At 37.2% G+C, this 24,607-nt stretch overlaps 1 protein-coding gene across 3 annotated transcripts in view; it reads left to right on the forward strand.

Annotated features, from left to right (window-relative positions):
* Nucleotides 1-24,607, forward strand: part of Sacm1l (SAC1 like phosphatidylinositide phosphatase) — a 69,857-nt gene that overhangs the window by 12,278 nt on the left and 32,972 nt on the right. For 2 of the 3 annotated variants that reach the window (XM_028890482.2, XM_037208076.1), the window contains exons 2-7: nt 6,505-6,602; nt 9,415-9,489; nt 11,348-11,475; nt 16,273-16,422; nt 19,836-19,895; nt 21,534-21,567. In XM_028890482.2, the coding sequence (XP_028746315.1) occupies nt 6,505-6,602; nt 9,415-9,489; nt 11,348-11,475; nt 16,273-16,422; nt 19,836-19,895; nt 21,534-21,567 (545 nt within the window). Of the gene's footprint in view, nt 1-6,504; nt 6,603-9,414; nt 9,490-11,347; nt 11,476-16,272; nt 16,423-19,835; nt 19,896-21,533; nt 21,568-24,607 lie in introns of those variants that run through there. The other variant, XM_028890483.2, reaches the window with a different exon arrangement.

Raw genomic sequence — 24,607 nt, forward strand, 5'->3', positions numbered from 1 at the left:
AATGGCAGCATTTAATTCAAGCAGACATGGTGCTGGCTACATCATGATCAGAAGGCAACTGGAAGATAGCCTAAGTGTCACACTGAGTGAAGCTTGAGCAAAGGAGACCTTAAAGCCTACCCCCACCATGACACACTTCCTGCAACAGGCCACACCTACTTCAACTAGGCCACACCTCCTAATAGTGCCACCCCCTTCAGGATTAAGGGGCCAGTTACATTCAAACTACCACACATATCAAATTTGTATCATCATACTTGATAACAGGCACTTTAACAGCTGAGCCAAACAAGTTTTTAATACTCTAGAACAGTAGTTCTCAACCTGTGGGGCTGCAACATATCAGATATCCTGTATATCAGAACATTGGTTGTTAATAAATCAGAGCATTGTTTTGTGTAACCTTGGTATTTTAGGTTGGTGTTTACTCCTAAAAAATGGCTCTGGTTTCTTATTTTGAAGTGTAGCTTCTTTTATGTTCTGATTTGAAGAATGTTTCTTGGAAATGTGTAGGTTTCTATTGGTATAAGTTTGATACAAATAAGTTGGAAGACAGTATTTAGGGCCTTTATTAATGAGAGTAGGACAGCTTTTTTTTTTTTAAACTCTAGGGTTAAAATGTGAGGTATAGGTATTTTTTTTCTTTTAGAACTATCATTGGAGTAATTATACGTATAACAAAAACACAATTGGAGATAGATATAAATTAAAGCTTAGCTATGCAGCCAATATATTACTGTTCTTGTGTCTTAGTTTTATGTTCAGATGATATTTGAATTGGACATAACTTGATTCCAGTGTTATTCTTTTTTTTGGCGGTGGAGGTGGTGGTGGTTGGGTTTCGAGACAGGGTTTCTCTGTGTAAGCCCTGGCAGTCTTGGAACTTGCTTTGTAGATCAGGCTGCCATTGAATTCAAAGAGATCCACCCACCTGTCTCTGTCTCCTGAGTGCTGGGATTAAAAGAGTGTACCACCACCCCATGGGCAATGTTATTCCTTCATACTTAAATTATTTAGATATTTTCTGTGTAAGATTTAAAAGATGTAGTGATTATTAACAGTTTCTTTAGCTGCAGGAGAATCACAAATTCAAGGTCAGCTTGGCTTGAACAGCATACTGTCTCAAAAAGAAAGTTACCATTCCTATGTGTCAGCCTTTACTACCCACAAAAGTGTGATTTAGAAAAATGCTTGTGTGACTCTTAACTGTTCTGTGAGTTAGATGTGAGCATTGTCATCCCCAGGCTTAATTAAGAACACAGATATCTTTTTCTTATGCCCAAGAGCTTTTACATATTGTTTTGCTTAACCCTTAAACAAGATTGGTATCCTCTATCACCAGTTTCTCCAACCTACCTTTATTTTCTTCACAGTGTTTTCCCCTGTCTAAAATTATTGAATTACTTCCTTGTGTAGTGTTTGCCTCCCACTAGAAAGTAAGCTCTGTGATCCAGGAACTTTTCAGATAAGCCTGGCACTGAGTAGATATTCATAACCCAGCCAGCATTATGGAGCTAGTAACTAGCATAGTCAAGATAAGAACATCTGTATTTTTTTGTTGCTCATCGCTAAGCCTTTTTAGGGTGACTACTTCTAAAGTAATATTCTTAAGACTTTGTTGAAATAGTGTTTTTATTAGATGCTGTCTTACTTAAGGTTGTTATTGTGATGATGAAATACCAGGACCAAAAGCAACTTGGGGAGGAAAGTTTATTTCACTCACAGTTCCATATAACAGTTCATCTTCAAAAACAGTGATGGCAGGAACTCAAGAGGATAGGAACCCAGAGGCAGGACTGATGCAGAGGCCATGGAGAGGAGGTGCTGCTTACTGACTTGCTCAGTCTGCTTTCTTACAGAACCCAGTGCTGTAGAGTAATCCTTCTGTACACTATGAAGATGTGTTGCTCTCATTGTTAATAAAAAGCTGATTGGCTAATGGCTAGGCAGAATTTTCGGGGCAGAGAGAATTCTGGGGAGAAGGGCAGCATTGGAGGAGACACGAGCAAGATGGTATGTATGTATATGAGGTAAACGAGCCTCTGAGCAGCACATAGATTAATAGGGATGAAGCATGATCCTAATTAATTAGTCTTATCAATAAAAATCAGGAGTCAAATATCAGGGTAATAACCTGAAAGATCAGAGAAGCAAAGGAGCAGCCACTAGTGACTTCTTACTTCTCTGAATCCTTGACCAAAAAGAGGCTGAAATTCTGTCTCCACCTGCCTTATATTCTTGTCTCTACCTCCCCAGTGCTAAGATTAAAGGCCTTAGCCTCCCAAGCACTGGGATTAAAGGTGTGTGCCACCACTGCCTGGCCTCTATGGTTAACTAGTGGCTAACTCCACCCTCTTATCTCCAGGCAAGTTTTGTCAGAAACACAAACAAAATATCACACAACATAGAGATGGGTTAAGTTATAAGAGCTAGCTAAAAATGAGCCTAAGCTATTGGCCAAGCATTTATAATTAATATTAAGTCTCTGTGTAGTTATTTGGGGAGCAGCTGGTGGGACAGAAAAGTCTGCCTACGACCCAGGACCACTAGCCCAGAGAAGGTACCACCCGTTATGGTATCAATCCCCCATCAATCACTAATTAAAATACCTTATAGCCAGATCTTATGGAGGTATTTTCTCGATTAAAGTTCCCTCCTTTCAGATAACCCTAGCTTGTGTCAAGTTTACATAAAACAATGCCATTGATCTAGTTTGTAAGTTTGCCATGTAAATAGGGCTATAAGGGTGCTTTGGTTGATTGATTCTGGATGTTTGCTTTGCTAGTACTGGACTGGAATAAATCATTGTTGGTTTTCTAAAGCAGCATTGGTAATGAGCCATATCTTCTCACTGTACTTGCTTAAAAGTCAGGTGGGGAAAGCTTCTTTTTTAAAGATATTTTTATTTATTATGTATATAAATGTTCTGTGTGCATGTATGCTTGAACACCAGAAAAGGGCACCAGATCTCATTATAGATCTTTGTGAGCCACCATATGGTTGCTGGGAACAGAATTTGGGACCTCTAGAAGGACAGTCAGTGCTCTTAACCTCTGAGCCATCTTTCCAGCCCTGAGGAAAGCTTCTTTGTTAATTGGTGTGAACCTTATTTAAAACAAAACAAACTTCATGGTGTATATTAGGACACTCAAAGTGGGACAAAATGCTCAGTGATAGCACTGGCCACACATGAAAGCATTTCACATGGCCTTTTTAAGTCCTAAGTTTACTTAAGCCTCAGAGAATGCAGAAAAAGATGTTTGTTCTGTAGCACATGTGTTTAAAACCTTGAAAGACATTGTGGCATGGATAGACTCTAAATGATGAGGCTTTTCAAAATGCCATCTTTGTTTATAGACAATGATTTTTTCAAAAAGCTTTATAAAGTTTGGTTTTCAGACTTGATTTTTACTTAAAATTTCTTTTTGTGTTATGTATATTATTACTTGTCTTCTAGTCCCTAGACTGGTGTAATGCTTAGCCCATAATTTTTAAATAAATGTTACGCAGTAAATGTTACAGTAGGAATATGGCTTATGAATACATAAAATGCCTTCTGCAGATGTGGGCTGAAATTGGGGGAGGTGAGCAGGATCTTACTGTGTGGCTTAGGCTGGACTTGAATGTAACGATATTCTTGTCTCAGCCCCTAAGTGCTAGGATCATAGGCATCTGCCACCTTGCCCTGGATCCTGAAAACCAATGTTTGAAATGACTTAGAACTAGTTAGAGGTAATGCTCTGTGCTGACTAGTTTTATGTTGATGTGATACAAGCTAGAGTCATTTGGGAAGAGGAACTTCAATTAGGAAAATTCCTCCATAACTTTGACTTGTAGTCAAGCCTGTAGTGTATTTTCTTCGTGATTGATGTGGGAGGGCCCAGCCTGTTGTGCACCACCTCTTGGTTGGTGGTCCTGGGTGCTATAACAAACTAGCCTGGGCAAGCTAGTAAAGAAAACTCTGCATGTCCTCTGTATCAGCTTCTACCTCCAGGTTCCTGCCCTGTTTGAGTTCCTGCCCTGCCTTCCCTGGATGATGGACTACAAGCTGTAAGATGAAATAAACCCTTCAAGTTGTTTTTGGTCATGGTATTTCATCAGAGCAATAGAAACCATAACTAAGATACTTGCTTACAATTAAGAAAAACTGGAAGTCAGTTAGGGTTTCTATTGCTGTGAAGAGACACCATGACCACAACAACTCTTATAAGGAAAACATTTAGTTGGGATGGCTTGCTTATAGTTCAGAGGTTCGGTTCATTATCATTATGGCGGGACATCGCAACATAAGGCAGACATGGCGCTGGAGGAGTAGTTGAGAGTCCTACATCTTGCAGGCAACAGGAAGTGGTCTGTGTCACAGTGAGTGAAGCTTGAGCAAAAGAGACCTCAAAGCCTACCTCCACAGTGACACCTGTCCTCCAATAAGGCCACACCTATTTCAATAAAGCTACACTTTCTAATAGTGCTACTCCCTATGAGCTTATAGGGGCCAATTATATTCAAACTACCACAAAGTCCTTTGTTTTGCTTTAGGACTAATAACTTTGTTTTCTTTTTTATTATATTTCTTTTTATTATAAATATTCATTAGATATTGACCTTTAGTTCATGTAGCCAGTGGCATATATTTAAAATACAGAGTTTGGTAAATGTTGAGATTTTTATATCATCACTGCTGGGGTTAAGATACGGAACACATCCACCACCACAGAAAGTTTTCTTGTGCACAGTCTTTCATTTTTCTCCTTCCTCAGCACAAGTTAAACACACATGTACTGTTTTGACCATGGTACTCTGAGTAGTTAGTTACTCATAGATAGGAGGAGTCTATTGACTGAATGTTTGTTCAAGATTATTTATGGCACCTTCATTACTAATAACCCCAAAGCCAAAAATCAGCCCAAATACCTATCAAAAGGGAGTGAAGAAATGGTGATGTGTCCATTCAGTGAAGTAGATCAGGTGATAAAAGGGAACAAATGACTAAATATTGACATTTGAAACAGATTTACATTCTTTGTTGTACAGTGTTTTGCTTGATTTTCATTCTCTTAGAATACTCCTTAAAATGAAGGAACTTAGTCTACTATTAACAGTTTAGTTACTGATAACCCATAAATGGATGTTAGTTATATTTGAATAATCAAGGATTGGCTATTGCTCAGAAAATTCAGAGTCAGAAACAGTGAGTATACTTTATATTCTGTTATAAGACACATCTCTGTAACACTAGATAACTTACTAGGTAAATAGGAAATTAATGTCAGTGATGGCTGTGTAAGATTTTTCATAGACAAAGTGTGGCAGAGTCATGGGAGTAGAAAAGCTAAGTGAGAAGAGGAGAAGGCCTGAGATTGCTCACACACACAAAACTTTGAAGTCTGGTGAATCAACAAGAAAGACTGGGTGGGGTGGGTACTCTGCCTGTAGTGGCTGTGGCCTCACTTTAAGTTATGGTCTGCTTTATCTGCACTGTTTGCCCACCTTTTTACTTTGTTGTTTGGCAGCTCTTCACATTTCCTGAGTTAGTCTTTAATTATGCTGAGTTGTTTGACAGATCTGTCCAGTTGATCTCTTGAGGAATCAACTGTTTGACTAGGGCTACAAAGTTGTGTACCAAAGTAGGTTCCCATTTTTTGTCCCTCTTATTTCATTTCATTGTCTTTTTTATGAAATGAGAATTTTTTTCAGGAAGGTATAAATAAAGCAATTGTTTAAGTAATTTACTTTAAACAATTTAATATTTTTAGCTAATGCTAATCTGTTTTAGTTACGTACTTAAAAAATTTAGTCCTGAGCTGAGCGGTGGTGGCACACGCCTTTAATCCCAGCACTCGGGAGGCAGAAGCAGGTGTATCTCTGTGAGTTCCAGGCCAGCCTGGTCTACAGAGCGAGTTCTAGGACAGGCTTCAAAGCTACACAGAGAAACCCTATCTCAAAAGACCAAAAATAAAATAAAATAAAATTTAGTCCTGGGGATCAAAGTTGGGGCCTTTCATATACAAGACAAGTGCTCATCCACTGAACTGTATCCCCAGCTCTTAATACAACATCTTATTTACTGTGTGTTTAATAAGCACTGAGTACCAAACACTGGCTTACATATTCATGCTGTACATGTGGTGATTCCCTTATTATAAGGGAATTGTGAAGAACAGAAAAAGATGAATTATTTGCCTATGGTCCCACAGCACATCATCTGGCTCTATACATTGTGCCGTTATTATGCTATACTGCCTTTTCCATGATGCTTAATGTAATACATTAGAGAAGATTATTATTTTCTTAAATGATTTAACTTAATGGCTTTATAGCAAATTAAAATCTTAACAGCATTCAATACACAAGTGGAAAGAATTTCAGTAAATTCATAAGGATAGTGAACTTAACAGTGCCTTCTGTTTAGAAATAGGGACTTAATGCTTCATTAAAACCCTGTTGTAATCATTTTTTAAGTCCTGGTTTTATTTGACTTCTTTATGCCTGTCAATTTCTTCTTAGGCATATTACACCTGAAAAATTTTATGTGGAAGCTTGTGATGATGGAGCAGATGATGTACTCACCATTGACCGAGTGTCCACAGAGGTCACCCTTGCAGGTATGTATAGCTAGTTTCAGAGATTCCCAGAAAGATTCAGTACTGAGATTGCAGTAATAAAAGACTGTCAGTGGTGCATCATTATGAAGCTCTTTGAGTGCCTTCTTATGAGAAAACTTAATTCTTGCTACCTTAGTTAACTTGGGGGTAGATATTTTTTGAGAAGGGGTTTTGCTGCATAGTTCAGGCTGTCTTAGAACTCATTTCATAGCTTAGGCTGACCCAGAACTCTGGGTCCTCCTGCCTTTACCTCCTGAGTGCTGAGGTTATAGGTGTGTGTCACCAGGTCTAGGCCAGAATTATTTGTGTTTCCTTATCTATATTCTGATAGGTTTGATTTCGATGTCTAAACTCATTTCTAGAGCTGACAATTGAATGTGAAGAAGGGGTTTCTGCTTTAAGTTTAAGGAGCTTTCACAGATGCTTTGTTTTGCTTTGAAAAGTTTCATAACTATGAGAGTACTTTAAACATGAAAAAAGAAAATGTACTTCACTGACTAAAAGTTGTAAATATTTCAAGCAATGCTTTTTTTTTTTTTTAAATAAATCCAATTTATTTTTTGCTTCCCTTGGGTGTGAAAAATATTCTTTCTCCACTTGTGTGTATGGAGCTATCTGAGTTCTGAAGAAATTAATGTTAAATAATTTTGATGACAAAGTAATGTACCAGGTATTAGCACATTAGAACTTTTAATTTCATTGGTTAAACACCAAGTAATAGCACATTAGAATTTCATATTTCATTGGTTTAGTACAAGGATACTCACTAGAATGTCATATTTCATAGATTTAAAATTTCTAGTTCACTTCCAGGCAGTATGTTTCTTATTTTTAAGAACATCTTTGAAGGTTTACTCTTTTAATCCTAGCACTTGGGGAGGCAAGGCAGGCCGATCTCTGTGAATTCAAGGTCAGCCTGAATTGAACTGAATGAATACATAATAAGTTCCTGGCCAGGGCTACGTATTGAGACCCTATCTTAAAGAAAAGATTTGAATTACCAGAGTAGATATTTAGTAAATATTGTTTGAGTAGGTAAAGTAAAACATAAAAATATTTTCAGTAGATTAATGAAGTATAAGAAAAAGATGACTAAACTTTCCATTTGTATGGGTAACTGGTTATTTCTGTAAGCACCTTAGACAGTTTTTCTTTGACAAATGTCATTAAAGTTCTGCTTTAGGTTGATAATTAACATATTCTGTCTCTTGCTTGATGGTTTCTCTTCAAGGTAGCTGATTAGTTTTAACTATTAATTAATATACTTTCAGAGAAGTATTATACCATTCAACACTATTATTTCTTTATGTATAAGTGATGAGCTAGTGCTTTTGTAAGTGTTATAGTAAAGTGTATTCTCATTTATTTTTAGACTACAATGACTTTACATGTAGGTAGAGATTGCAGCTCCATTTTAGTAGACTGAAATATTAATGGTCAAGATAGGTGTGATGTAAGGTGATGATACCAACAGTCTTTAATCAAGTAAAATACTTGGATACAAAGTCAGTGATAATGAGAGGCTAACTTACCAGCTGTTTCTCAGCCAGTTTCTCTTTACCATTAAGAATGCAAACTATGGCCATAGAAAATAGATTATTTTGCTACCATGAAAAACTAACATATATTTTGAGAATTGCTACAATTTTATTACTACTGTGCATAAATCTTACTGTTCTACCATAGTAGTATATTTGAGTTTGTCAATCTCAGTATATTCAGAACAAAATGTTCTCTTGAGCTGTTTTTTGCTCACTCTTTTTTGCTCTTTCTTTATTTGTGGATACAATCTTGCTATGTAGCCCAGGCTACCCTTGAACTTGCTATTTAACTCATTTCTAGTTTTCATACTAGGTAATTACAAAATATTATTAAATCAGTTGATTTATTAGAGACCAACATAAATGAATCGACCTTTTTTAGCATTTTATTTAGAATTTTTTAGAATAATAGAATTACTACTATGACTGATTTTTAAGGATCAGGACTTGAGTTTACACTAATGAGATTCAGGCTGATAATAAGTTGAAAGAAAACTGGGGGAAAAAAAGCTTAATAAAATAAATTTTTCTAGCCACATGAGTTTGGAGAACCTTGTGTTAGAGAGTGACTGCTTTCTTTTACTGTCAGTTCCTCAGAGTTCTGTTTTCATGTGACTGTGTGGGAGATGGAATAGTGGTATTTGAATTTGAACCAAACAAAGCAAGCTTGTTTGATCTGGAATTCTCCCATCTGCTTTTGAGGCATTATTTTCTAAACAAGAGTACTACAAAATAAGTTCTGTGAAACATATTGACTGAAAGTTCAACAGTTGTGAAATGCATTCTTTAAGGTACAATTTTATTGATAATGGACATCATTGATAGAAATCAGGGGTAGTAATTTGCCTTCTTGCCTACCAGTGTACATTGTTGATAGACACAGGAGAAGAATGCTTTTTCTTCCTTTCTTTTGAATCTCTAACATGGATGGACAGTTCTAGTTTCATATTGTTAGTAGTATGTGAGATGGAACTCTTTTCTCAGATCCTTACTCCTACTTACTCTTAAAGGGATAGATAGTATTTAGTCTTCTGGCAACATTAGAAATTACCTACAATTTACCTGATGAGGAAGCTGAAGAGTGTTGTTTCTTAAACCATCTTCTTTTAATATCACATGGACACCTATATTTTATGTTCTGCAGAAATGGAGGTCTGATATTAATGGAAAATGCTAGTTTTTTAGAATAAATTGTGCAAATTAATTTAGTTGAAGTTACTCAAATTTCTATTTTGTTGGTGAGCTTTTCTATTATTTTCTTCTTTTTTAAGTCAAAAAAGATGTCCCCCCTTCAGCTGTTACAAGACCAATATTTGGAATACTGGGCACAATCCATCTGGTGGCAGGTAAGAGAATAAGCAAAGATGAGCAAAGAAGGTAATTAAATTGATAACATTAGATAATGAGAAAAGATGTTCTTCCTGTCATTTTGTAGGTAAATCCCTAGGTCATGTATTTGTGTAGTTTCTAAAAATAATATTCTCTAAACAGTTATATTTATCACCCTGAATTTTTTTTTTTTTTTGTTTTTTTGTTTGTTTGTTTGTTTGGTTGGTTTAGTTTGGTTTTCTGAGACAAGGTTTCTCTGTGTAGCCCTTACTGTCCTGGAACTCACTCTGTAGACCAGGCTGGCCTCGAACTCACAGAGATCCACCTTCCTCTGCCTTCCAAGTCCTGGGATTAAAGGCATAAGCCACCACTGCCCAGCCTGAATTATTCTTTTTAAAAGAAAATTTTCATGTTTGATTTTCTTCTAACTAGATTTGAAACCTCCTAAATTTTTATAAATTCTAAGAACATTTAATTTTTGTTTGTTTGTTTGAGACAGGGTTTCATTGTATAGTACTGACTATCCTGGAAGTTGCTATATATATCAGGCTGATCTGGAGCTCACAGATCCTCCTACCTCTGCCTCCCAAGTGCTGGGATTAAAAGCATATACCACCGTGCCCAGCCCATTTAAAATTTTTTAATGCGTTGATTTATCAGTGTATTCTATACCTTTAACCTTACACTGATATTGATAACATATGTTACCATGTGATACTTGGTTTGAATTATTAAGAAGGTATTTATTTGTTTATTTGACATGTGATTGGAATCTATATTTATAGCTGGCTTTGAACTCATTCTATATTCAAGGCTGGCCTCCAACTCACTATCCTGCCTCTGCCTCCCAAGTGCTGGAATTGTAGACATGTGCAAGAAGGTGAAATTTCATTTGAATTTCATTTTATTGAGCTTTTAAAAAGTTCTTACTTCGTTTTATTTTTACCTAAGTCACTATGCTAGATGCAAGTTATAAAAGATTTTAAATGTTCCATTTTCTTGCAATTCACAGTCTCATGATAGAGGTATACAAGTAATAAGATATTGTAGCAGTGTTACAGCTTCTAGGAAAGATTTATATACACAAAAACCTCTAGGCAGGGCAGTTGAAGGTAGAACATTGAACATAGGTTGGTGGTTATGTGTACCTATCATGTGTAAGATCCCAGTTTCTGTCCTCAGTTTCTCAGAAGAAAGGGTGAGGGAGGGAACTATATTTAATGATCACGGAAGGGGTTTAGGGTCTAACCAGGGTAAAGATTGGTATATTGTGCATATATTGTCATGGTGTTGATTTCTAACTGCTAGTCATTTGTAGATTCACAGTATCTGGTTAGTTATACTGCCCAGCACATTGTCCATCATGAGAGTGATCAGAAGGACAAAGGAATGGTGTAGAGAGGGCTACCCTCCACTGATCTTATGACCTCTGGTGTTTCAAGGCACAAGCTTAGGAAAAAAAATTTTTTTTTGTCTCTAGTCTCTATCAGCTAAGCTCAGTTCTTTGGTTTTCAAAAGGTTTGGTTTTATCTTCTTGAGAAATAATTTGGTCTTTTAATAGGAATTTTTCTAAATAATATATTACTGTTTATATTCATAAATTTTAAGAATGCTTTTTTAAAAAATGGGCCTTTTATCTGAATAGCTCAATGCAGTCTCATTTTGCCAGGCTTCTGCGTTTACAGATAAGGGCTATTACTTTGTGTTTTCTGTTTGTTGGTTTTTGAGATATTCTAGGACTTCAGACCAGGGCTGCCTCATACATGCTGAGCATAGGCTCTATCACTGGTCTAAATCCCTAGCCCCACTTCTTTCTTTATTTTTTAATATTTACATTTGGCTGGTTTTTTGTTTTTGTTTTTTTGTTTTTTGCAGGTAATTATCTTGTTGTCATTACCAAAAAGATCAAAGTAGGTGAATTTTTTAATCATGCAATCTGGAAAGCTACAGATTTTGATGTTCTCTCTTATAAGAAGACAATGTTGCACTTGACTGATATTCAGGTAAGAATATTTAGAAGCAGTTATTAATTGCAAAACTCAAAAGTTCCATGGAGTGCGGGTTGTAAAATATAGATGGATTTCTTATAAGCCTAGTTATTAAACAACTTGTAAATGAAATTGTTCTACTAACCTTATACCTATCCATGAAAATATTTTTTAAGTAGCTAGAGAGATGTCTCAGTGGTTAAGAGTACTGGCTGATTTTCCAGAGGACCCAAGTTAAATTCTTAGCACCTACATGGCAGCTCACAACTATCTGTAACTCCAAATCCAGGGAATCCGACACTTTGACATAGATACATATGCAGACAAAACGCCAATGCACATTTAAATAAATCATTAAAAAATATTTTTTTAAAGTTCATATATTTTGTTGGTTTTATTTTTAAATAGTGAATAAATTATGAAGTTCTTGTGGAGAAAAAAAAGGACGAATAGAATGACCAAGAACTCAATACTCAGCCTTAGCTTCATATTCTCTATAGAAAAATAAAATATTAGATATGTTTGAAATTGTTTTTCATTCCTTTTTTCTTCTAGAAGAAAGTTTTCTCCACTGTTAATCACATGGGACACACACAGTGTGTGTGTGGTGTGTGTGCGCGTGTGTGTACAGAACATGTGCATATTACCTGGTTTAGTTAACACTAGACCCCTAACAATACATAGTAAATGTTAGTGACTATAGTGTATTAACTGAAGAAGTAACTTAGCAAAGATGAAAGTGCCACCGAACAAATGGCAACTCTGATTTGAAATGGACATAATAAATGGAGCTATAGAGTGGCTTGGCTATGGGAACGTAAGCGGTCACCAGTCTAGAGACTGGGTGCACAGCCAGAGGTGGTGGTAGAGTTTCCATCACAGTGAAGGGGCTGTGACAGAAAGGAAGAGCAAGTGGTAACTGCAGCACACCCTTTATTAAAGAAACTGCCAGAAGTATTATATGACAGAGTGTAAAGAATAAAATGCTAAAAACTCATTTAGACTCAGAAGAGTTTGTAACATTTACCAATGTCAGAGTAGATATTCCCAATCATAAATTATATGATAAGGAGCTGTGCTGCTCAGTTTCTTGATAAATTTTTAACAAAATAAAATATTTTCAATTTTCATGTTTATGATAATTTTATTATAATGTACATACTACTGGGTATAGTGGCACATGCTTGTAATTCTAGCACTTAGAGACTGAAGTAGAAGGATTAATGAGCTGTGTATGGGACTCTGCCAGAGATATGAACACATTCATTAAATACAGTGCTAACATTAGTTTCACTATTCATTTCTCAATTCATTTATAACATAATAAGAATGTCTTTATAATGTACATGAATGTTTTGCCTGCATGTGTATATGTCTGCACTATATGTGTTCTTGGTGGCTGCAGAGGTCAGAAAAATGCATTGAATCCCTTGGAACTAGCTAGAGTCATTGATTGTGAGTCACCATGTAGGTGCTGATAACTAAACCCCAGTCCTCTGGAAGACCTCTTAACCACTGAGCGAACTCTTTAGCCCCAAGAACATTATATTTTCACAAAATCGTTCAAGGTTATAGAACAATCAATTTTTCAAGTGACTTATATAAATTAGTTTCTGTTATTAAGGTTTAAGATAAAATGGTCATTTTTTTTATACTGTACAAAGTGAAGATGAACAATACTTACTTTCCAAAGGTATTTTTTACTTGAAATATGTTGACATTTTCACAGATTGCACTGCCTTATTCTGATTTGTGTGTGCATGTATGTATGTGTTTGTGTGTGAGTATTTAGACTGGTGGGCATTTGAATGGTCCACATGTGGTCAGAGGACAATTTTAGGCATTGATCATCACCTTCTACTTTGTTTGAGACAGATTCCTAGTTGTTTGTCTCCACATACACTCATCCATGAGCTTCCAGGTATTCTCCTGTTTCCACCTCCCACCTTACTGTAGGAGCACTGGGATTATGGATAACATCACTGTGACCAGGCTTAGGTTGGTTTTAGGAATCTGAACTCAGGTCCTCATACTTGCATGATAAGCCTTGTAACCCACTGAGCAATCTACCAATCCCCCTTTCAGATTTTGGAACTTAATTTTTTTCTAGAAGTGATTATTGGGTGTATAAAGTTACACCTCTCCAGAATGCTTTTTTCCAAAGTAATTCACAAGGTTTTTTTGTTTTTGTTTTTTTAAATGCACACACACACACACACACACACACACACACACACACACAACCTTACTATGTAGCTCTGGCTATCCTGGGACTCACTGTGTAGACCAGTCTGCCTCAACCTCACAAAGATCCACCTGCCTCTGCCTTCTGAGTGCTGGGATTAAAGACATGCCTTTAAAAATGTTTTACACCTGAGTGTTTGTTTTTTTTGTTTTGTTTTTTGTTGTTGTTCTGTTGAGATGGAGCTATAGCACGAATCTTAAAAGGTCTTATTAATAAAATCAAACCTGGAGCCAGGTATTGGGTTAAAGCTGGAAGATCAGAGAAGCAGAACAAGCCACAGCCACTTCACCTCGCCAATTCCTCAGCTGATCCTGTTTCCTCAGACTGGATGCCTCTCAGCTGAACCATGCTGCTCAAAAGTCTAAAAGCTTAACCAGCTGTAGTTCCTGGTCCTCATGTCTTATATACCTTTTTGTCATCACTTCCTGGGATTAAAGGTGTGAGTTAACATGCCTGGCTGTTTTCAGTGTGGCTTTGAACTCACAGAGATCCAAATGGATCTCTGCCTCTAGAATGCTAGGATTAAAGGCATGTGCTACCACTCCTAACCTCTATGTTTAATATTATGGTTGTTTTGTTCTCTGACCCCCAGATAAGTTTATTGGGGTGTACAATATATCAACCACATTGAGCCTTACTATGTATCCCTGGCAGACCTAGAACTCATAGAGGTACAACTTGCTCTGCCTTCTGAGTGCTAGGATTAAAGGCATGTACCACTGTTCTTGGCTCCCAAGATTATTTTTTTTAAGGGTTTTGATTTCTTTGTGTGTGTGAACCAATGTGTTTAATTAGGGTTACTTATAGAGGAACATAGGCAGCTTACTAGAAAATATCTCTCCCACTCCCAGCAACCATCTTATCTTCAGGGAGAATCATGCCTTCTTTGTACAAGACTTGTTTTCCCAAAACATATACCTTACCTGTAAAAATGTCAAATTGTAACACTGTCTTAGCAAGTAAAGCTGTAATATATGCTTTTTATACTTAGAATTTCCCTTTTCCTAATATATTAGTATATTCATTCTCCATGAGAAATAATATTTTAAACAAAAATGAAGCTTAGTGCTCAGTCTTTAAAGCACTTGCCTTGCCAACATGAGGCCCTTGAGTTGAACCTTAGAACGCCAATAAAAATCCAGACATGGTTACACTTGTAATCCCAGTGATGATAGGGAGATAGACACAGTTGAATGCCTAGGCCTTGCTGACCAGCCAGGCTCTACTAGTCTACGAGTTCCAGGGTTCTGAGAAATCTTGACTCAACAAAGATAGATGATAGATCTGGAGAGCTGTCTTAGTGGTTAAGACGTGTGGCTCTTACAGAAGGTGGCTTACAACCATCTGTAACTTCAGTTCCAGGGGATCTGATGCCTTTTTCTGGCACTAGACTCATATGTGGTACACATACATATATAGGCAAAGCACTCATACACATAAATAAAAGTTATAAAAAAGGTAGATGGTGTCCTGAGTAATAACAACACCTAGGGTCATTCTCTGGCTTCCATACTCACCCTCACACACATATGCAATGCCATGTACACCAACACATACACACACACACACACACACACGAAATAAAAGTAGCTGTATTCATTTTAACTACTCAGGAATATTTTCTTGGATTTGTCATCAAGCCATAAAGCTCATTTTGTGCTGTTTACTATTTTTTTTTTTTTACTTTTGCTAGTCTGTGCTTAAATTTAAAAATGTATAGTATATACATTTGTAAAATATAAGTTTACATGTTATTTAATAACTACTAAACATCAAACTTTGACAGTTTTTTGGAACAAATTTTTTTTCAATGTCAATATTGTTTTTAACTGGGAAAGCCAGATAAAATTATTATTCCAAAATAAAGGAAATACTTTTACTAGGCTTTCTGATTTTGTTTTAATGAAAAATGATTATTTCCTATTCAATCCAAACCAGTGAAATTTTCTGAAAGTGAGGATAATGCTAATCTCTTGGTTTGTGTGTTTGATTTGCTAATGAGGATAATGATAGCAAATCCAAGCACGGTAGTAAAGGACAGAGAGAATCTGGGAAGTATTGGCACACTACAGGTTGTGCTGTAGCCTAAGGTGGTGGTGTTTTTTTAAACAACTCTTCTGGCGGGGGTGGGGGTGGGTGGGGGGGGGGGGGGGGGGGGGGGGGGGGGGGGGGGGGGTGGGGTGGGTGCAGCACACCTTTAATCCCAGCACTCAGGAGGCAGAGGGAGAAGGATCTCTGTGAGTTCAAGGCCAGCCTGGTCTACAGCATTAGTTCCAGGATAGCCAAGGATACACAGAGAAACCCTGTCTCGAAAAACAAAAACCTAACTCTTCTGCTTTAGAGTGATAGTTGTGGATGATACCGAAGGGAGGAAGGAGGCTGTACCTGAATCAAGTGAGTTTAATGCCTACACTATTTATATAGAGTATTCCCCATCTCTGGCCAGCTGTGTCAGTGATACTTAATGGGGCTAACATAAATGTTTTTAATTTTGCTGCCCTCTCGTGCTGACAATTTTTTCTTTTCAGTTGTGACTAGTATTGAACTCTCCCTTTTCTTTTTTGCAGTTACAAGATAATAAAACTTTCCTAGCAATGCTAAACCATGTGTTGAGTATGGATGGATTTTACTTTTCAACAACGTATGACTTGACCCATACTTTGCAGCGGCTGTCTAACACAAGTCCAGAATTTCAAGAAATGAGTCTCTTGGAAAGGGTAAGCTAGATCTTCAGGTAGCTTAATTTATTTTTAGTTGTTTTTAAAAGAGGCATGTCTCTTTCACCTATAAAAATTTTTTTCCCTACCCCCCACTCCCCAGTCCTGGAGATAAACTCAGGGCCTCGTGTGCTAGGGAAGCATCCTCCTGTTGAACCATATCTCCAGTCCTGTTTTGATTTATCATACTCTTGACTGTATTAGAATCATATGTGAGGCTTTGAACACATGCCATGTTTTAAATGTCTATCATAGGCCTCACTGAGGGCCCTGCCTTGTGTATATACACAGCCAAGATTGAGATAAATTGGGGTAGATACTCAAATATCTAGTAGAAACTCACACAGGTGATTAGATGAAAACCTTTCATAATGTGTGTGTACATGTACACATAATACAGTGATAGAGTTTGAACCTAGGACTTTGCCTGTAGTAGGCAAGTACTTTATCACTGAACTATACATCCCAACCTGAGTTTGTAATTTTGCATAAATATTCCAGGCTATTAACTGTAAACTTGGGGGACAAGTCTTCAAATTAGCCTTGTATTGTATTAGTTTATGATTTCATTGCTCTTAGTTCAGCACTATTAGCAACATAATTAAGCTTATAAAAAAAAGTCAAGGGCCGGGCGGTGGTGGCGCACGCCTTTAATCCCAGCACTCGGGAGGCAGTGCCAGGCTGATCTCTGTGAGTTCTAGGCCAGCCTGGGCTACTAAGTGAGCTCCAGGAAAGGCGCAAAGCTACGCAGAGAAACCCTGTCTCGAAAAACCAAAAAAAAAAAAAAAAAGTCAATGTTTTAATGTTTTAATAGGTAATAGCCAGTCATTTGTGATGTTATTTTCTAAGTAGAAGAGATAGCAATTTGTTAAGAATCTGAGCCAGTTACGAAGGTAGAGGCATGCTCTCACTCTCATTCTCACTCTTGCTCTGGCTGTCATGCTCTCACACCAGGATCTCACTGAGTTTCCCAAGATGGCCTTGAACTCACTATGTAGCCCAAGAAGGCCTTGGATCCTTTGCCTCAGCCTTCTGGTGGGATTACAAGGCCTTTGCCACAGGCCTAATATGAGTGTACTTTTAATACTAGGTTTTAAATGTCCTCAACTGGGTTTCTGCTGCTCCGGGACATGGCTTTTTGCTGCCTTGGTTTTATTTATCTGTTTCTATTTTATTTTGTGTGTGTGGTGCTAGAGCTTAAACCAAGTAGTTCATGCATACTAGGAAGCATTCTACCACCGAGCCATGCCCCCTATTCCTGCCTTTATTATTTTTCTTCTTTAATTAATAAAGCATAGACATGTTTAAAGGGCATACAGAATTTTAAAGGTTGCTATCTGTATGACATTGCCAGTAATAGACCATTTTGACTAGTGAAAATGATAAATTTCACTAATTTAGTATTTTAGTTGTATAGCTGTTCGGAGTTAGGATTTTACATTCTAATCAAGTAAAATTGTATGTTAATTTACAGATAAGCTAAGTAATCAAAACATTTAGCTTTAAAACAAGAGACTGATGCTTTTAAAACCAATTGCTGTACTTCTTACATGTTCATCAAACTTCTCTCCTGTGCCTGTTGTATGCCAGGCATGTAATACTTAGTGGGGACTTAAAATGAAAACCTGAAGCTCCTGTGCTATGAGAAGAGCCTTCAGTATGCTTAGAGAGGTAATAGAACAAGCATTCACAAGCAGAGATGACTCCCACTGGAGAGAGGGAGGGGTCAAAATTTAGTGGGATCCTATAGGAAGGAGAGCATAATTCTGGGAGTGCCAGGAACAGCTGTACCAAGGAAGGTTGCTTTGGAGCTGAGGCTTCTCAGTTAGGTGATAATGGGAGAGGGAGGCTTTTGGCAAAGGAGTGGGAAGAGTAGTTGTAGAAGCTAGAAGCTATCTCTTCTGTAACAGAAAGGGATTTTTTAAAAAATATTTTTGTTTTTCTTTTGAGATAGGATCTCACTATGTAACTCTGGCTGTCCTGGAACTCACTATGTTGATGAGGCTGACCTTGAACTCACAGAGAAATCTGCTTTCCTCTGCTTCATGAGTACTGAGATTAAAAGTGTGCACTGCTATGCCCAGCTAGGGATTTTTTTTTTAAAGCTAAATAAAAATGTCACTTACAGAGAATCATAAAACTGATTAATGAAACCTTATCCTTTTTTTTTGTTTGTTTGTTTTTCAAGACAGGGTTTCTCTGTGTAGCTTTGCACCTTCCCTGGAACTCACTTGGTAGCCCAGGCTGGCCTCAAACTCTCAGAGATCCACCTGGTTCTGCCTCCCGAGTGCTGGGATTAAAGGTGTGCGTCACCACTGCCTGGCTGAAACCTTAAGACAAAAAAATTAACATTGAATGGTCAGTGTTTTTGTATAGAATTAAGGACTTTTCTTTTTTTTTTTTTTTTTTGGTTCTTTGATTCTATTTTTCCAGATGTTATTTTATTCTTAAGGGTTTCCATTTCAGCTTTTTAAAGACTCTGACACTTATAAAGCCATGTGGCAGAATCCTCTGGCTTTTTATTCCTCTAATCTTTTTTAGTTGCTGCTTCCACTCGTAATTCAACAGTGATTTGTTTTAGCACTATGCTTTTTTATCAAGTTGTATTCCAAATAATTCAACATTTAGAAACAGCATATTATTATTTACATTTCCCTGACTTGTAAAATATTTAGTTACATAATCGCACCCATTGTGCAATGATAACTACTAAGTATGAGTAGCACAAACCACTGGGAAACACAGACTAAAAGATGTGATATTCCCCTGGCCATGACACCATAGCTCATTTCCTATGACCTTAGGTGTGAGGAGGGAGGGAGTAAGGCTCAGCACTGTGCTATCTACTTAGCCCATGTGCTGAGCTGAAGAAACCTGGGTTCCTCTGTATTTGTGATGGATTATCAGCCTGGCAGAGGGGAGATCAGACCTTTAAATAGCAGCTGCCAGATCTCCAGGGAGACCAAGCAAAGATTTGGCTCTGAGATGGCAGTCACTGAAGAACTAAGGAGACAGCAGAAAGGACATGTAGAATTCCTTTATCCTTGAGTAGGCCAGTCAGGAGTGGGGACAAGATGGAGGCCAAGTAGCTGTGCAATAGCTATACTGGATCAGGTGTTGTCCTTGGTGGTGGTGGTAGAGTTGGAGAAATGTGTGTAGACTCTGAAAGAGATTTAGTTCTTTGCCAGTGATTACCTAGAAAAATGGGAGAGGATACCTGGAGCTTCTATGTGTGATAAGGCAGACAGGAATGGGAAGAAGAGGAGCAGATTTGAAGTGAGGTGTATTCTGTTGGGACATGTCAGAGAAACTCATATTAGCCATCAGGGGGAGGCATTGATGAGTGCAGTTTTCCATTTGGGGACACTTACTGTGGCTGGAGATATTTCATTAAGTTTCAAAACTTCTCTCAGGCAGATCAGCGGTTTGTATGGAACGGGCATCTGCTCAGAGAACTGTCTGCTCAGCCAGAGGTAATGTACTCCATTTCGAATATGCTTTCTTGTCATAATACATGTTATGTATTATGTTAAAATGACTAACCACTCATTAGGGAGTGGGTAAATAATTACTATAACACACACACACACACACACACACACACACACACACACACACACACGACCATTCTTGCCCTTTCTTACTGATATATGTAGAAATCTAATCTCCTATTGTGTTAACTTCCTGACATGGTGACAGGATGTCTGAGAGAACTTAGGAGAGAGTGTTTAGGCTTAGGGGTTTCGGAATTTTCATTCCACTGTCTGATGACTCCCTTGCCTTTGGGTCTTTAGTCAAGAGAGCATGCCAGGGAGTACACTGATGGAGCAAACTGCTCACCTGATGGTAGTCAGTCAATAAAGGGAAATAGGCTTAGGGTACAGTGCCTTTATAAAGGTTAGTTTTTAATGACCATCATTCTTTCCACTAGGCTATACCTTCTAAAGTGCAAGAGCTTCTCTGTCCTGTTCCCAAGCCTTTGAAAACATAAGCTTTTAGGGACACTTAAGGTACAAACTGTAATACTTATGAATGGAAAGCTTTAAATGAAAAACATTAACTTTCTCTAAGACAGCTAGAATGAATTGTACTGATGAATAATGTAGAAGGGATAGGGGCTCAGTCCTGTTAGTGCAAAAACCACAGTTCTCCTCTTAAAAGGAGTAAGAGATTTATTCTGGAGCCATTTTGAATGACCATGGCCTAGGAACACAGATTTAGGTTAACTCCAAATTCCATGTTTCAATGTGGAAGAAATTTGAGATTTTTATAGTTTTATAAAACAATGAAAGTCATAAATCAAGGCAAGTTTAAAATACGTTGGTGTGTTCATCAAAGAGGCAGTTATAGCAAGATGGGAAAGAAGATTTTCTATAGGCCCAGGATGCTATCTAATGACATTCTTAGCTTTTCAGTTTAATGGAAGCTAATGATCTAATTTAATAGATTCCAAAAGATTTTTTTTTTTTTTTTTTTTTTTAATCTATTAATCACAGAATGTCAGGTCTGACACAGCGAGGGAAGGAATGGCTGTTTTAGAGGCTAGGATTAGCCTAAGACAAGGTAACTAGCTTCTGGACCTGCAACATTTCCAGTCTCTCCACAGGGCTGCAGTTCTAATTAGTCACCTCTGCAAACGTGGCTTCTGTCCAAGAGTTCTTGTTCTCAGTCTTCAGGCCAGGTGGAAACTCCCCTAACTCACCACCAGCCTCATCCTGTGTTGTACAAATGAGGTGTAAGCTAAGGCACTTAGATTTATAGAAGTGATTTGTTTTTTGCTGTTTGCAGAATATTTTATTTATTTTTGGTAGTTGAGATTGCAAATCATTAGCCTATAGATTTTCTAGAGGTAGAAGAGTTATAGGCAAAGACTAAGAAGGAGTATTCAGCTTCATGTAGTTTTACTGGTGTTTATCTATGGCCATATAAACCCTAGTGATTACACTGCCTTTTTACCTGCAACATTATAGACATTTCCCTAACATTAGAAATTACATGAACTCTCACTGTGTGGTTATGTTTGTATATTACTGCCTGTGTGTAAATATGTCTTACATGGTTTATTATTTAAGGAGTGCTGATTCTAAATACATTGTATATCTTCTTTTTAGGTCCATCGGTTTGCTCTTCCAGTGTTACATGGCTGTATCCTTATCTGAAATTTTTGCACCTTAGTTTCTACAGTCTTTGTTTAAATTTTATTTTACATGTTTAAATGTTAGAAAGTTTAAATTTTAAGACAGGTGCAGAGTCTCAAATGTGATGTGAGATGAGTATTTCAGTATTAGAAATTGCTGTTAATGTGTAAATGTAAAATCTTAGCACAGACTGTAAACAAACCTTTTTAGAGTATGTCTTCTACAGAGCATATTTTTGCTCAAGAGTTTGATGGCTGGTGGCTTTTAAGGAAAGATGTATAACTGTATCTTGACCTTTTTGAGTTATCTTGTAGCAGTGAATTACACAAGAGTAGAGTGAACCTATTTAAATGATGCTTTTCCTTAGTGTTAAATCAGACTTAAGAACAACAGTGATCAAAAACTTGAAGAGAAGTAAATTATTTAAATTATTATAAATTTTAATTATCATTTCAAGAGTGATAGAAATATGAAAATAGAATACAAAGAATAACACTTGGGGAAAAATCAAAGTGTAAATACAAAACAAGTGTTGGTTATCTAATTGTAGATTCATTTCAAGAATACATTCTTATCAGAGATACCATAATAAAGTAGGAACTCACAGTGAATGGGCTACTGAAGGAACGTGCAGTAAGTGCTAATGAGTGTTGCAGTCAGGACCCTGTATATGAATTGGCATCTTTGTGTCAAGTACAGCGATGAAGTTTATTGACCTAGTAGTCGGGTTTATTTGTTCATTATGCTACTATAAAATTTTTGTATTATTAAGTAGTGGAGTGTAAGATGAATTGCTAAATGGTCTTATTAATAAAAAACTCGGAGCCAAATGAAATAGATCAAAGGAATAGGACAAGCCACAGCCAAGCCACAGCCAAGCTCACCTTACCAACTTCTCAGCCTCCAGAGAGCTACTTCCTCTATATTTACGCCTATGTCCTTTCTGGGCCCTGCCATCTCACTTCCTCTTTCTGCCCAGCTCTATCACTTCCTGTCTGTCTGTATAGACCTCCAGGCCTCTATGGTTAACTAGTGCTGGAAATAAAGGCGTGTGCCACCATGCCTGGCTCTGTTCTCAGTGTGGCCTTGAACTCAACAGAGATCCGAATGAATCTTCGCCTCCCGAATGCTAGGATTAAAGGTATAAAGGCGTTTACTACCATTGCCTGACTTCTATGTTTAATATAGTGGCTTGCTTTTTCCTGTGATCCTCAGATAAGCTTTATTGGGGTGCACAAATACAATATCACTACATTTCCCCTTTTTTTGTCTAAAATTTTAAAAAAAGTTATAACTAATATAAAAAAACTATATACAATAACTATAATATATACAGGCAATAAATACATCAACAATGTCTAGTCCATTTGTTATTATCTCTCATATTTTGGTGAGTCCAAAATGTACCTAATTCACTTTCTATCCTAATTTGTCTTACCAACCAAAAACTATCTTTTGATATCTTTCAAACAAAATAAAATATATTTTATACCTCTTAGTTTCTTTTCTGAAATTGTTAACAAGGAAAACTGTAACTACAACTATCTAATCTTCAGCTCCCTCAGAGACTCCAGAAGGAAATAATGTTAACTAGTTAAACAAGAAGTGCAAACAAATGCCTTCCAAAAAACATGAGTTATGACAAACATCTGGCTGCCTGGACAATCACCTGAGGTTTCTCTGCAACATTGGGGCACCCATCTTTGGCCCACAGGCCTAGCATATCTGACAGACTGATCTGTGAAGCAGGATTTTCTAAAGAGCCATCCTACCTTGCCTTGGCAAGGATTGACAGTTCTTTCTTTTTGTGTCCTGCTTGTCCATTCTGGACAACATACTGTCAGCAGTCAATGTAAGGGCAATTTCTTGTCCAGTGGCTAACTTTTGCCACAATGAAAGTAAACTCCATATGGAGTTTCTTCAATACCCATCATCTTCTCTGAAGTAGATTGGTGCTGCCAGGAGCAGACATGTCTCATAGTCATAAAAAAAAAGATCTATGTTATTAAAACATCTTAAATGCCATATTCTGTAGATCTCTGAAGGGTTTGAAGATGACCTGTCTATCTAAAATATATCTCTGTTTGACCTTGAAAACATACCTAATATGACTACAAGTTCGATTGTAATTGTTGGACCCCAAAATCTGGGGGTCTCTAGTGGGCACCTCAAGAACCCAGACTCCAGTCCAGTTGATGCAATAGCAGGAGGATTTATTAAGCTTCTGTACAGAAGGGCTCCTCTTTGGGAGCAAGAGTTGCATCTTACTGCAGCCCCATAAAGGCTTATAAAGGAAAAACCTACAAAACCCACAAGATTACAATTCCCATACAATTTCGTTTCATAAGATCATGGTCTGATCACAGAGTGATCACAGAGGGGGTACAGTTACGTCAACAGGTACATTCTTCCTGAAACCTCAAGGGGGGATATCAAGGTGGGAGTGGAGTTTACACACAGGTCACAGTGGTCCTTTCTGGAACATCTGCAACTATCCCAGTCACAGTTGAGCACATCTCTTAACAGAAATCTTTTACATTGTTATATGGTTGCAGGGGAGATTGAACAATGGCTAAGTCAGGTTGCCCTTGGAACTAGATTTTTAGTTTCTCATTTCCTGGTGCTTGAAGTTTCTCTTTTCCTGAGGCTTGGGGGTGTAAGCCTGAAAGGCTAGAGTCTTTCAGTAATGACTAACTACTTTCATTTCTTTATATCCTAATTAGTTGGTAATAATAACTTTCAAGGACTAGCAATTTGCATTACATTGTTAAATGAACTGTATAGGTACAATATCTTGAACAAAATTAGAAATATATGTATAGTATTTTCTAGCAAAATCAATCTCAAATTTGTATCAATATACATAATTTGTATACAGTATACAAAAATCCAATCCAATGTAAAATATTTAAAATTGAAATATTGCTTTTTAAAAGTAGATTCAATAATCTACCTTTTTATCTCATCATATATCCATATTCTCTCTTTTTTCTTTTCAGAGTAGATTGAATAATTTACCTCTTATCTATATCCTTTTTTTCCCAAAC

This window comes from Peromyscus leucopus, chromosome 7 (genome assembly GCF_004664715.2).
Source record: "Peromyscus leucopus breed LL Stock chromosome 7, UCI_PerLeu_2.1, whole genome shotgun sequence".
Taxonomy (NCBI): domain Eukaryota; kingdom Metazoa; phylum Chordata; class Mammalia; order Rodentia; family Cricetidae; genus Peromyscus; species Peromyscus leucopus.